Source organism: Rhinatrema bivittatum, chromosome 12, assembly GCF_901001135.1.
Source record: "Rhinatrema bivittatum chromosome 12, aRhiBiv1.1, whole genome shotgun sequence".
Classification (NCBI taxonomy): Eukaryota; Metazoa; Chordata; class Amphibia; order Gymnophiona; family Rhinatrematidae; genus Rhinatrema; species Rhinatrema bivittatum.
Window position 1 is genome coordinate 52,229,738 of NC_042626.1, and position 13,535 is coordinate 52,243,272.

General features: G+C 41.9%; 1 protein-coding gene across 1 annotated transcript; it reads left to right on the forward strand.

Moving 5' to 3' along the window:
• The first annotated feature begins 2,274 nt into the window (after positions 1–2,274).
• LOC115074152 (glucose-6-phosphatase-like) lies at positions 2,275–12,359 on the forward strand. Its single transcript, XM_029573363.1, has 5 exons — positions 2,275–2,572; positions 6,241–6,350; positions 8,374–8,479; positions 9,418–9,533; positions 10,406–12,359. Exons 1-5 carry the CDS (start codon positions 2,355–2,357, stop codon positions 10,915–10,917), a joined length of 1,062 nt encoding a protein of 353 aa, XP_029429223.1. The 5' UTR covers positions 2,275–2,354; the 3' UTR covers positions 10,918–12,359.
• The last annotated feature ends 1,176 nt before the right edge of the window (positions 12,360–13,535 follow it).

A 13,535-nucleotide genomic window follows, 5' to 3' on the forward strand; every position in this document is an offset into this window, starting at 1 on the left:
CCTGTAATGATCTGTAATTTAAAAAAAAGAGGTTTAATGGAATTTGATTGCTCTAAACATTCAAGTAAACTGCCAGACTATTTGTAACTGGAATGATTTTAAATTGAATTAAAGGTCGCTCTGTTTTCCAAACGTGAGCATTAACAATGGTGAATGACATTTCGTCAACGATCAGTATTGCTTGCTGTTGGTTGACAAATTTAATTGGAAGTTTGTGCTTCCAATTAAAACAAAAAAACCTTTTGAAAAAAATCCAGAGTATCATAAAACCAGGGCTGGCCAGGACTTCAAGAAGTCAGCTAGTGTTTGTCCCCACTGCCTCCAGGAAAAAATCCACTGAACCTAGACCACCTCAGATCAGTGTGCATCTCATCTGCTCTTACAAACTTCCGATGACGAAGGCTTCACTGCATTCCAGGGCTTGTCTGCCTTCACAGTTAGAAAGTTCTTCCGAATGGCTAATCTGAAGTTATGTCTGAGCATTCGGAGCCTTGCTATGTTTCTGTCCGTGCCATCTCTACTCTGTCTTTAGGCTGAGTCTATGCTTGTTACGGGTGTATATCGCTAGCCATTGGCCAGCATAATTACATGATAAGAAAATTGTCTAAAGAAGCAAATACAAGTGGAAAGGTGCTCTGAACTGCTTACATCAATGAACATTTAATGAAAAACAAGAACTGAACAGTACTCAGCTCTATTCCTGCTTGGCAGCTGCCCAATATGTATTAAAACTTGCACAATAGTGCATAATTTGCCGTTATCTCCACTCTGATGGAGCCTTTTTAGTACACATTTGTGCTGATATCTTTGTTACAGGTATTAGCTTAACAACATCTGCCTATAACAAGATAAGAACAGATGTTTAATTAATAAGCAAGAAAGAAGCCTAAGCATAACAGAGTTCAGCAAGAAGGTAAAGTCTGCCTGAATGCATTTGCTTTGATTTCAAGAGTTGCGTTCTCAGCAGACAGGCCAAGGACTGACTCAGCACGGAAATGGTCAAATGTAATACAGGGGACACTTGCACTGTTCATTTGTCGTACATGTGCTGTGGGCATTCAGACTTCTTTTCCTTCAGCTCTGTAAGACCTCCAAAACTTTATGAAAAGTTCTACGTTTCCTGAAATGTTTGGGTCATGCTTGAATTAATTGTCACTATTTTCGTGTGCTATCCCTCCAGACAAATTCTTCATTTCAGAGTATGTCATTGGGAGAATAGGGCATGTCCCACATTTCCCCTCTTCCCCCCCAATAAAATGTCACTTGTGAGAGACTGCAAATGGCAGTGACCCATTAGATGGAAACGGGTGCCCTAGGCAAACCTTCAGTCATGCACCCCTTCCCCAAACTTGCCTATTGGCGGCAGCTCCAGCACAGCAATGGCTCCAGCACGTAGCTCCCCTTCTTTGACAGATTTGGCTCTGGCACAGCCCCCTCTGGGCCTTGCACTGGCCAGATTTTGCCATCTCCAAAATTTTGGAGCTTTAGGCAACCGCCTAGTTTGCCTAATGGAAGCGCCAGCCCTGGATGGAAAAACTTAAAAATAACGAATTTAATACTAATTGGATATAGGAATGCAGAATGTAGTACATTAAGGACCTGATTTTTAAAATCCAATTTTATGCTCGTAAATTAGCCTTTGAAAATTGCCTTGGGGACTATATGCATAAAAAGTACATGGAAAAGTGATTTTACGTGAAGTACAAATAGGCGATCTGGGGCAAAGTCGAGTAGGGAAATCGTTTACACATATACTTTTGATTTTCTAAAGTATGCCCGTTAATGTACATGTTGGCATTTACACCTGTTCCCTAGCATTAGTAAACCTGTATGCCGCACAGGGGTTGCATGTTCCTGCTAATTTTTTAAAGCGGACTTATGCATGTAAGCCTGCTATGAAAATTCAGACTGAAATCCACATGTGCTTTCTACATATGGACTTCAGCTTGAAGTGAGCTGTTATAAAATTACCCTTTGCGTAAAAAGCTGTGACTGATTCTTACTAAGCCTCTTATGCAAGTACTGGGAATAGAGTGAAGATCAGGCTACAAAGAGTTAATGATTGCAAGAGTCAGTACTCGATAGACCAGCAATATTTTTTTTTAATGCAAGTTTTGAACTTGTTTGTGTCACCTCTGTTAACGATGTACCTTTGGCATGATGGGGTTTTGACGAAAGTGGTGTTTTCTTGGGTCCAAAGATCATTGGTGGGGGTTGCGTTAACAAGTGGCAAACAACAAGACCAAAGAGTATAAAATGAAGCAGGAGAGGCAGTGCAATTCCAGCACAGAGAGGAGAGCGAGAGAGACTGAACTAGCAATCAGCTTCTCACTCTCAGCCGATATTTCACAGGGATGGACGGGCTCCATGATTTGGGAGTCCAGATAGTGCGGCACCTACAGACCCACTATAGCAGCAGCCAAGACTGGTTCATGTTCGTCTCCTTCGCGGCGGATCTCAGGAACACCTTCTTCGTCTTCTTCCCCATCTGGTTCCACCTCTGCGAGGCAGTGGGCATCAAGCTCATCTGGGTGGCAGTGATTGGGGACTGGCTGAACCTGGTCTTTAAGTGGTGAGTGGCAGTCCAAAGCATTAGTTTAGTTTAGTTTAGTTTTTTTAAAATCCAGTTGATATTGTGTTGTGTGCCACATTGATGCTGATCATCTCAGTTGAGCATGCCTCTAAGAGAGATCATTTAGCCTCTGGAGCACCTCATTCCACACAGAAGAAATTTGCTATGGTGCTGCTGTATGCATGAGCATAAAAAGATTTTAAGTGCTTTTATGCTCTGATGGATGCTTGACACAAGCCTAAATGTATGCTGTTTTTTTCTTTTAATTAGTTAAGTAAATGGCCTCAAATTTTGATAATGGTGTTTTGTGGCTAAGTTGGTTCCATGGAAGTTGGGGTAGTTTATTTTTGTATTAGCTAATTTGTAGATCCTCTTTGCTATTTTTGTCCTAATGCAGTTTTTTGTGTTTTTCATATTTATCACATTCTATTTAAGAAAATGTATAACTTACACTGTTTCCAAATATCTTGATCCCTGAGTTTGCCCTTTGGCTGCTAATGTAATAGTCCTGATTTTCTTTTGCCAGCCTGATGTTAGAATGGGGTTAGGATGAGGAGTGGCACCTCACGCTCTCCCTGATTTTTTGCTAGCCATGTATCTGTAATTAAAATTCAAACTAAAATGAGATGATGCCCAACATCTTGCAAAGATCATCTGCAAATTCCAACAGGTTAAAAAACTATATAAATTAATCCAGTTTTCCACATCAACTGGCTATACACAAGTAATGGATGCTTCTCCTTTCGTATTAAAACATGTCACATGTATCTAAACTGCTTCAATCTACTTTCCAGGTTCTCCAGTTCCAAAAATATATAAATTATAAATATCTTCGGAAGAAAAAAATAGTTAAAACAAAATTGATATTTTGACTTCTGCAGGACTCATTCTGTTTTGAGATTGGATGAATGGAATTCTTGCATGCAACTTAACAGGAAGTTCATTGTTGACAATTTCATTTTTTTAAATTTTCTTTTCTTGCATTCATGTTTCCTCCATAATATAAATAATCATGTATAATATATTCGGAGTCTAAGTCCACCTTAAGATACCATTTGGCATCTCTACTGCCAGTAGACTTAAATCTGATTGTACTTTGAACAGCTTTCCAAACATCCCAGGAATTCCACAATGTGTCTGCCTTCTACAGGACCATTCAAACAAGCACATAGTCAGGAGGAGGTCACGGGAAATAAAGATGAATAACTCAGATCAACTCTTATTTGGCCAAGAGAGTTACCATAATCCTCATTCTCCATCCAAGAAGTTCTCTGCATGCAAAGCATTCCATGAAGAGACAAAGTTATTGCCTGCTCATCCCCCAAGTCCTCTTCTGACGAGGTTTCAGATGAGAGCCCATAGGAGCCCATGACAAGGGTCATTTTCAGAGGGTTGTCTGCAGGTGAAATAGTGCTTTACTGTAGAAATGACCCTTTAGAAACTGCACAACTGAAAAGTACGTAAAATTACACATGCACCATGTGTATGTGCGTACTTTTATGTACATAGGGGAAATGCATTCCAGAGGGTGGCATTCGGACGGGTTTGGGGATTGTGCATATTCTTTTTGATTTTTTTTTTTTTAAAGTATGCCCATATATTCTCTTGGCAAAATTACGTACACCAAATAGCAGATGCAAATTCTCTTTTAAGATCATCTTCATCAAGTTCTGAGATACTTTTCTCTCAGCAAAATTGTTGTAAGAAAGTGGCTTTACTTTGATCTGAAATAAATCAGCGGAAATGTGAGTTTGCTGTCTTTTTCCTGTCCTGCGGATCCTGGACATTTTTCAAGTTCTTTTGAACTGAATTCTCTTTCTTCAGAACAATTACTGAAAGTTTTGGCTGCAACCAATTTCACAACAAGTGCTTTGGATCCTGTGCCTTCATGGCTTATACCCAAATGCAGTGAAAATCTTGTTCTGTTCGTGAATTGCAGATTGTAAATTCTTCTTTGAAACAGGGCATTTTTCCAGTGGCATATAAAAAGGCTGTGATCCGCCCGATTCCCAACAGAGTTGGGCTGAATCCAGAAAACTTAGCCAATCTTAAGCCTGTGTCAAATATTCCTTGGGTTGTCTGAGTTGATGAAAGGGCTGTAGGTTTTCAGCTGATAGATTAAATTGAGGATGTTGATATTTTGGACTCATGTCAGGCTGGATTTAGAGTGGGCCACGGTACGGAGATGGTGTTTATCTCGCTGTTGGACTTGTTAATTCATTACGATGAAGAGATTAGTCCAACAGCGTTTCTTGTTTTTGATACTGTGGACCATCGTTTGGCATCTTTTGGGACAGGTGACTTGGCATGAAACAGGTTTCAATTTTACATCACAATTGATTGTCTGCCTGCAACGATAGGGGAATTTAGTTCAACACTGGAAGCTGGTGTCCCTCAAGGGTCAGAGGTCTCCCGTTACTCTTTCCTTGGTATCTGAATCCATTACCTGACAGGATCTCAGTTTTATTGCTGCGCTGATGATATTCAGCCGATAATGCCTCAATTCCAGCAGGAAAGATAATATACTATAAATCAGGGATGATGGTTACTTGAAAATCATTTCTGTTTGAATCCCCCTAAGTCTGAAGCTTTGTAGGTTGGGAAAGGGTCCACAGAGAATTTGATATCAACCTTCCCCCCCCCCCCCCCCTCCCAGTGATTGTGTTAAGAATTTGGGCGTTCCTTTTCATTAGATGGTAAGCTCTACTGAGAAGAGACTGACTCATGTATTTTTGTACCTCGCTGTATACGTCAAGTAGTGCTATCGAAGTGATAAGTAGTAGTGGTAGTAGTGTTTAACTCCTCTCTCACTACAGGTAATCATATTGCATTTTTTCTCTAAGATCCGCCCTTATCTCAGTTGGCCTGATTTAGAAAAAGATAGTCCAGTCATCGATCATTTTTCGGCTGGAGTTTTGTAATAGCTTGTGAATAGTGCTTCCACCAGTAAAGTCTGTGAAAAAATAATCCCGTTACTGCAGAATAGTGCAGCTTGATTTGTTGCTGGTTCTGGGATCAGAGGATGTGTAACTCCAGTTTTGTTTGGTCTTCATTGATTTCCTGTGATATGGTGTATTCAGTTTAGAAAACCTTCTTGTGGATTTTAAAGCTCTTTCTTTGTTGGGTCCTCTTTAGCTAAGACAATTTTGAAAGCCATATTAGCCACTAGATAGATGAGATCCTCTCAAACTGCTCTTTTTACAGTGCCTTCTTTGAGATTGACCGGTTTAATTGTAACAAAATTGTGAGCTTTTTCATGTTGTCTGCCAGTGCTATGAAATACTTGACTTGTACAAATCAGGATGTTGCAAAATGTTTCTTGGGTTAAAAATGCCATTAAAATATGTTGGTTTTTTTAAACAGGTATTTAGGGTTTGATTAATTTAAATGTATAAAGCATATTTGGTTAATTTGGTGGTAATCTGCTTTTATATTATTTCTTGACTATAATGTAGTTTTAGTCTGATTATTTTTATGTGTTAATTTGTGGAATGTATTTTATTTTATGAATATTATTTATTATTTCAACTGTATTTATATTATGTTTCATGATTTTGGAGTGTATTTGTTGTTTAATTGTAGTTATATTATATCATGCTTAGCGACTTTTTTTTGTTTTGTTTTGTTTGTTTAGACACAGCTAAACTTGTTATTTCTTTTCATTTTAGGATCCTCTTCGGCCAGAGGCCATACTGGTGGGTCCATGACACAGATTACTACAGGAACATATCTGCTCCTGTTATACAGCAGTTCCCGGTCACTTGTGAGACTGGCCCAGGTGAGATCTCGGTAAAACGTGGCATTGTATACTGTACAGTGCCATTGAGCCAGCTGGGTACTGCAGCAACCCATTCCTGGATTTATTTGGAAATTAAATATCAGTAAAGGACCCCTAGAAAAAAGTCTGGTAGTTCTTCAATTTCAAAGTTGTTTTGTCTCCACAAAACATTACAGAAGATTTGATATCTACAATCTATTTTTTTTCCCTTAAAAATTAAAAAAAAGAGGTGATGGACCGGTGCTGTGCACGGCCATGTGGAAGGTTCCTGGTTCAATCCTCCGAGGCGATTCTTCTGTTCCCCGAGATAAGCTAGGGTTGGGGATGCTGTGGCGGTGGTGTACACAGCCCCCGAGGGAAGGAAGTTACGCTCATCCATAGTGGCCAGGTTCACAGCCCATGAATACAAAGTCCTGGAAGGAGGCCTGATACATGGCCTCTGGGCCAAGGACTGTCACTGGAGTGACCAGACTTGGAATATTAGAGAGCAGTTAGGAACCAGGGGGAAAATCCCCAGGGTAGTTGCACATGAAAGCTTATGACACCAGATCCCGGTCCTGGTTCTGACTGAGCTGGAGGCTCAGAGAAGCAGAAGAGAACTGCTGGGTTAAGAAAGAAACAAACCCAGTGATTGTAGCGTAATAAACTGACTTCCAAACATAGTAACATGTTAAATGAGGGCAGAAAAAGATCAAAGTGGTCCATTCAGTCTGTCTAGCAAGTTGCTTAGGGTAGCAACTGCCTATGAGAATGCCTCCAGTTTTAGGCATGATCTTTTGATTTTGAAAACTTAGAAATGAACTCAGCTTCTCTCTGGTGTTGGATGTTCTCAGTGCAGAGAACTGAGAGCCAGGGAAGCCAGAGTTCAAATCCCACCAATGTGACCCTGGGCAAGTCATCACCCTCCATTGCTTCAGGTAGAAACTTAGGCCTAGATTCATCACTTTGCTATAAAACTGCAAAAAAAAAGTACCCATGATAAAAAAAAGAGGGCATGGTTAGAGTAATTTTCCTGATACCACATAGTGGTGTGAGAGAGAGAGAGAGAACCTCTTTATAAGGCTCTCTCATACGAAAACTATTTATACCACTGTAAGAGGGGCAACTAGTAACTCGGCGTGAGGTTTTGATGATGGGCTAGGTTTTTGGGGAGGCAGTTTTACATGTCCAGTCAGAGGTACAAACAGCACAATAGACATCCGTGAAGATTTTATGTGATTTGGAGTGATGACAAGTATAAAAAGATGAGATTTGTACATTGTACTCTCGCCCTAGCTTGATGCACTCTCTATCTGGCTGCTGTCAAGCTAGGTCAAGAGTACAATGTACAAATCTCATCTTTCTGTACCTTTCATCACTGCGCATGTAAAACTGCCCCCCAAAACCTAGCCCACCACCAAAACCTCACCCGAGTTCAGAATGGACCCTTTTACAGTGGTATAAAAAGTTGCCTAATATGGGTGCCTCCCTAGAGGCTCTCTCCCTCTCCCTCCCTCCCCTCTCCGTGCCCAAAATGGGATTTGCCATAAATATCACAAATTCCATTTCGGGCATAACACCAGGAAAAAAGCTCTAGTTATTTCCAGCGTTAAAAACCACGATAGCGTGGTAACTCCTCCCATTTGACTAAAACCACGATAACGTGGTAACTCCTCCCATTTGACTAAATTTTTAAAATTTGCATCCACATCTTGTGATGTGTTATTTATCCCATTTGACTAAATTTTTAAAATTTGCATACATATCTTGTGATGTGTTATTTATCCAATGTGTTATGGCATTATCGCAGGTGTTAGGGCCCTAACACCCATGATAAGGCCCTAACGCAATTTGGTGAATGACCCCCTTAGGTTGTGAGCCCTCTGGGGACAGGGAAATACCTACAGGACCTGAATGTAACTCACCTTGAGCTACCAAGAAGAGGCCTGAGCTAAAAATAGAAATAAATAGAAAAATGATGGCTATGATTTCTTCATTCAATTGTTTGTTTTGTTTTGTTTTTTTTAAATTGTGCCTTCTGCAGGAAGCCCCTCTGGTCATGCTATGGGGGCAGCTGGAGTCTACTACGTGATGGTGACGGCACTTCTCACCATAATACTCAAGAAGAATCAGCCCATGCTGAAAAGCTGGTAAGCAAAGAGAGACTGCAGGGTGGTGGTGATGTCACTTGAGTAGTTAGTTATTTGTAGAGAAGCAGTACTGAAGAACGTAAGTGGGCTTCTGGTTTAAAAAGAAGGGGAAGCAGACGTCTCCTAGTCTTCTCCCCATGGCCACAGGCATGAAAGGCGCTAGAGAATGGCCTTGTATGTTTTTTTGTTTTCTGGCAATCTTCTCAGCATCCTAATATACTTTATGTGCTGAGGAAAACTAAACAAAGGCCCAGTTCTCCATTTCTGCAAAACTAAGTCAAAGCAAGATCATGTTGTGAAATAAAATGGGGAAGAGTTGGGGAGAAATTGCTCTATAGAACCTAACCCCATTACCATGTTGAAAGTGCTAGTATAGGGGTAGACATCTCTGGTTCTCAAGTGCCACAAATAGGTCTGGTTTTCAGGATATCCCCAATGAATATGCTTGAGATATAGTTCCACGGCATGCAGACATATCTCATATCCTGAAAAGCAGACCTGTTTGGGGCACTTAAGGACTGGGATTGTCTGTGCTAGTAGCTGTGTAGGTCTTGGAGAAAGCCAGATTCTTTGCATGCCTTAATACCTTTCACTGGACCAACCTCAGATTTATACAAAGACCTGCATGCTCATTCAAGATCACCTAGGTCCATTCTTCAGACGAGACCTATGATCTGGAAGCTTGCATTGAGTGACATCTTTGGATAATTCTCGTTGCCCCAATAAAAAGGTCTTTCATCCTATAGAAAACCTTATTCACCAAAGAGAAATGTCAACTCTTGCTTCCAAGCTTATGTAAAATGACAAATAAACCCTGAGTGAGGTTGCTGGGAGAAAGGTTGAGATCTGTGCAAAGCAAATGCATCTACATCTTCTGTGAAGCTTTTCTCTAGATACCCCTTTGTGACAGCCAATAAACCTAGTTTTTCATGTTGCAGGTGTCTGCGGGGAGTGCTTTGGTCGGGATTTTGGGGGGTACAGATATGTGTCTGCTTGTCCAGGATCTTCCTAGCTGCGCATTTCCCTCATCAGGTCATTACAGGAGTCATTTCAGGTCAGTATTATCAACCACTTTGCTCCATCATAGCAAGAATTCTAAAAAGTTAGAGCACTTAACCTTTATTTTATTTCTAACATAGTAATAACAGTACAAAAAAAGGCATTTTCAGTGTGTCATGCAAATGAAGAATCTCATATGAACTTCTTCAATTTAACAAGAATAAAATGGCCATGTAGATGAACTGAGAGTTAATTAATCACCCTTCCCAAGAAAATGCAGAGACTTCATAAAGGGGCCAAGTTTATCTTTAGTATATTTCATTTATTAGATTTTTACCTGCTTGGTCGTAGTGAAATGCTTCAAATGAGGTACATAATAAACACAGTAACATAGTAAATGATGGCAGACAAAGATCCAAATGGTGCATCCAGTCTGCCCAGAAAGGTGTTTAGGGTTTGTAACTGCCGCTTTCTGCAGATTACCCCCATGCAAAAATGCTGCACCTGGTTAACACAGGTTATCTCTGTGCTTATCCCATGCCCTTTTGAATTAAAGAAGATGTAATCAACAAATACAACACATTCAATAACATTAAGAACCAATACAATAGGACCATGGACAACCACATAACACATTGCAAAATATATATAGCCTAACAAACGCAATAAAAAAAATTACAACCTAAAACTACAATAAAAAAATAATTGCCCATATAACAGAAATATCTTTATAAAAGGCTTGTATATTCCCTTACTACTGCAGTAATACACTAAGCTGGAAATGGTAAATGATATCATAAATCAAGGCAGTTATAGAGGGTACCAGGAAACAGTAGCCGAGTGTGTTAATGGCTTTTTGCTTTGAGTCTACAATTGGCAGGAAGATACTCCCAGTTTCTGATGGTGTATTTCTTATTCTGTTGGTAGGCATGGCTGTTGCTGAAGGGTTTCAGCACATTCAGTTCATCTACAAGGCGAGTCTGAAAAGATACATCTACACCACCCTCTTCCTCTTCTGCTTCGCCCTGGGGTTCTACCTGCTGCTGAAGGTTCTCGGCGTGGACCTGCTCTGGACACTGGAGAAAGCCAAGAGATGGTGCGCCAGGCCCGAGTGGATCCACATCGACACCACCCCCTTTGCTGGCCTGCTCAGGAACCTGGGCATCTTCTTCGGACTGGGGCTAGCTCTCAACTCCCAGCTGTACCTGGAGAGCTGCAAGGGGAAGCAGGGGCGGCAGCTCACCTTCCGCCTGTGCTGCATCCTCTCCTCCCTGCTGGCCCTGCACCTGTTTGACTCCTTCAAACCTCCCACCAAGGACGAGCTTCTGTTCTACACCCTGTCCTTCTGCAAGAGTGCGGCCGTGCCACTGGCTGCTGTGGCCATCATCCCCTATGGCGTGTCTCAACTTCTAAGCCACCAAGACAAGAAGGTGCTATAGGACTTTTAACATTCTGTGTGCTCTGAGAATGGAGCAAACCACATTCCAGGAGAGGATGAACCCTCTTGAGTCATAAAACCTACTGTACTTGTGGACAAGCCCTATCCCTTGGAAGCTCACTGAAGAGTCCATATAGTATTTATTACTGAGTTATGCAGTGAGTGGAATATGTAAGCTGAGATGCAGTTGAGGGCTGACAAAAAAAAAAATGTAGACCACCGTGTACAGTATGACATTTCAAAAGCTGCTAAAACTTTAAAAACATTTCAGCAGCGTGAGAGTACAGGAGCAGGGTACTGTAAAAGCCACTATATTTTTAGCTCTGGAGGTAGGTCTTAATAGTTCTAAGTATCCTGGTTATTAAATCAGGCCCCTTCCCACAAACAGGTTCTTAATAGCTCTTATGTGGATTGTGGCAGGGCCTGCAGGATTGTTGATCTGGTAGCATGTGAAGCATTCGCTACAGTAACCATGGTACATTTCCTGAGCCTAAGGGGGTAAGGGAGCCCACAAAGGCTTATAATCTTTACTGCCAGGAAGCAGAATCCAAATGGACCTGGATTGGTTCTGGAGAGGAGAGCTACGCATGTTAGACAGCAGGAGAAAGGTGAAAGGCCTGTGTGGATGGTAAGGTCCTTCATACCGTGAAGGCTTCCTCTGCTTTGTTCAGGGACGCTCTGGGATCCAGGAATCTTTTCGCTCAGCCTGTTCAGCCGCACTGCCAGAGGTGACCCGATGGAGCAGCCTCTACGAGCCCGTTGGAACTATTCCTAGTGACAGTCCACTCCAACACTGCTTTGAGTGACAGGACAGTTCCCTTGATTTTCTTTTGTTAGTTTATGTACTGAAATTAAAAAGCAATAGATCTTATGAAGCAGTAATTGGGGCAGAACACCAAGATGAAGGAGGCGGGGTGTTTCACCCCCTCCTCTGTTCCCCCCTGTCCCCTGAACACCAGCTCTTTTCTGCCAGGATGTCCTAGGTGGGCCATGAATGGAATATCAGACAGGGAAGCGCACGAGCCATCTGCAGAGCAGATGCAGATGTGCCTAATTAAGCCCTCGTGCATGGCTGCGTAAGGTCAAGGCAACATCCGTAATAGCGCAAACAGCTGTGGAACCAGAGTCACAGCTGGGAGGAGGTAATATAATTAATATAGTGCTATTAAAATAAACAGGGTTACCATATACCCGGGACAGCACTATAGAGAATGCAAGGGAGCACTATCATCGCTCATAACTTATTCAGGATAGTGGCAAATTCTGGTATTCAGTGTCTTGACGGCTTCTTCACACTCATAAATCTATTTATTTGCAAGCCCTTGTGCTTCATGTGGAATTTGTTCTTTCATGAAATGAATTGTATGTATCCTTTCTATGACATGAGAAGATGGATTATTATGTTGCCGTTCAGGATCTTTTGATAATTAAAAAAAAAAAAAACAAAACCGCTTCTGTCTCTGTGCCTCATTAGAAAATTTGATCTGTGTTATTTCTAAGCAGCACCTCCCATGCAGAGAAGAGAAATATTTATGATCAGTCCAAAATGTAATTATCAGAATTAAAAGGTCTTTTACCCATCAAAGAAAGGGTTCCAACCCAGGGCCCATAGTAACTGTGCCTCAGACTGTCCGGATGACATCTCGGAAACCGGTGGCACTCGGGAGAAGCCGTTAGATAAGCATTCAGGTCCAAGTACGTGATATTGCTGGAAAAAGACCCCCCAGGCTTACCCTTCTGCGCACAGTTTGAAAGCTGCTCCCTATCTACAGAGTTTCCAGGTCTGAGCTTGGGTTGTGGTCACCCTGAGATTGCTGTTGACTAGCAAGGGAGAGGGGAGGGAAGGAATAATGCATATCGGAGAAACATAAAAACATGATGACCTATCTTGTCTGGCCTGCTTAGCTCTACAATGCCTAGTTCCCTACCACTCCCTTGGAGATCCTCTGTAATTATCCCATGCTTTCTTGAATTCAGATATTGTCCTTGTCTCCAACACTTCCATGGGGAGACTGTTCCATGCATCCATTACTGACTCTGTACACAAATATTTCCTTAGATTACCCCTGAATCTACCCCCCCTTCACCCTTATCCCATCAACTTTCTCTGTTCCACCCCCTCCCTGCTAATCCACACTATCTCAATCACCACCACCACTTTCCCCCTCCATGGATGACCCCAGCATTCTTTTTCTTCTTCCCTCCCTGATCCCAGTAGCTCTCTTCGCTCCTAGCTCCCTCTAAGTCACAGCTCACAAACTTGTGCCCCCTCTCTCTGCCCTCAGTTGAGCCCCAAGTCCTGGAATCACAGCTGCAGCTTCTCCCCATACACTGCCCGCAGTGCGTGTGCTCCAGGCTCATCCTCCCTCTGCCTGCAGGCTTACTGAAGGGAAGTGGCTGGAGCAGTAAACCGAGAGGCCGGGATACTTTGGAGCGTTTCCCCAAAACTGCGGCAATGGATGCACTTTCTCCAAGAGAAATCCGAGGAGTTCACAGGTATGTCTCTGTGAAAGGGAAGTGGGTGATTAGCTTTACCTCAAAAACAAATGTAGCACATTAGAAATTTAGAAAAAAAAAGAAAGGATAGGAAACATGTGCTCTGCCACAGTAAAAAAAACC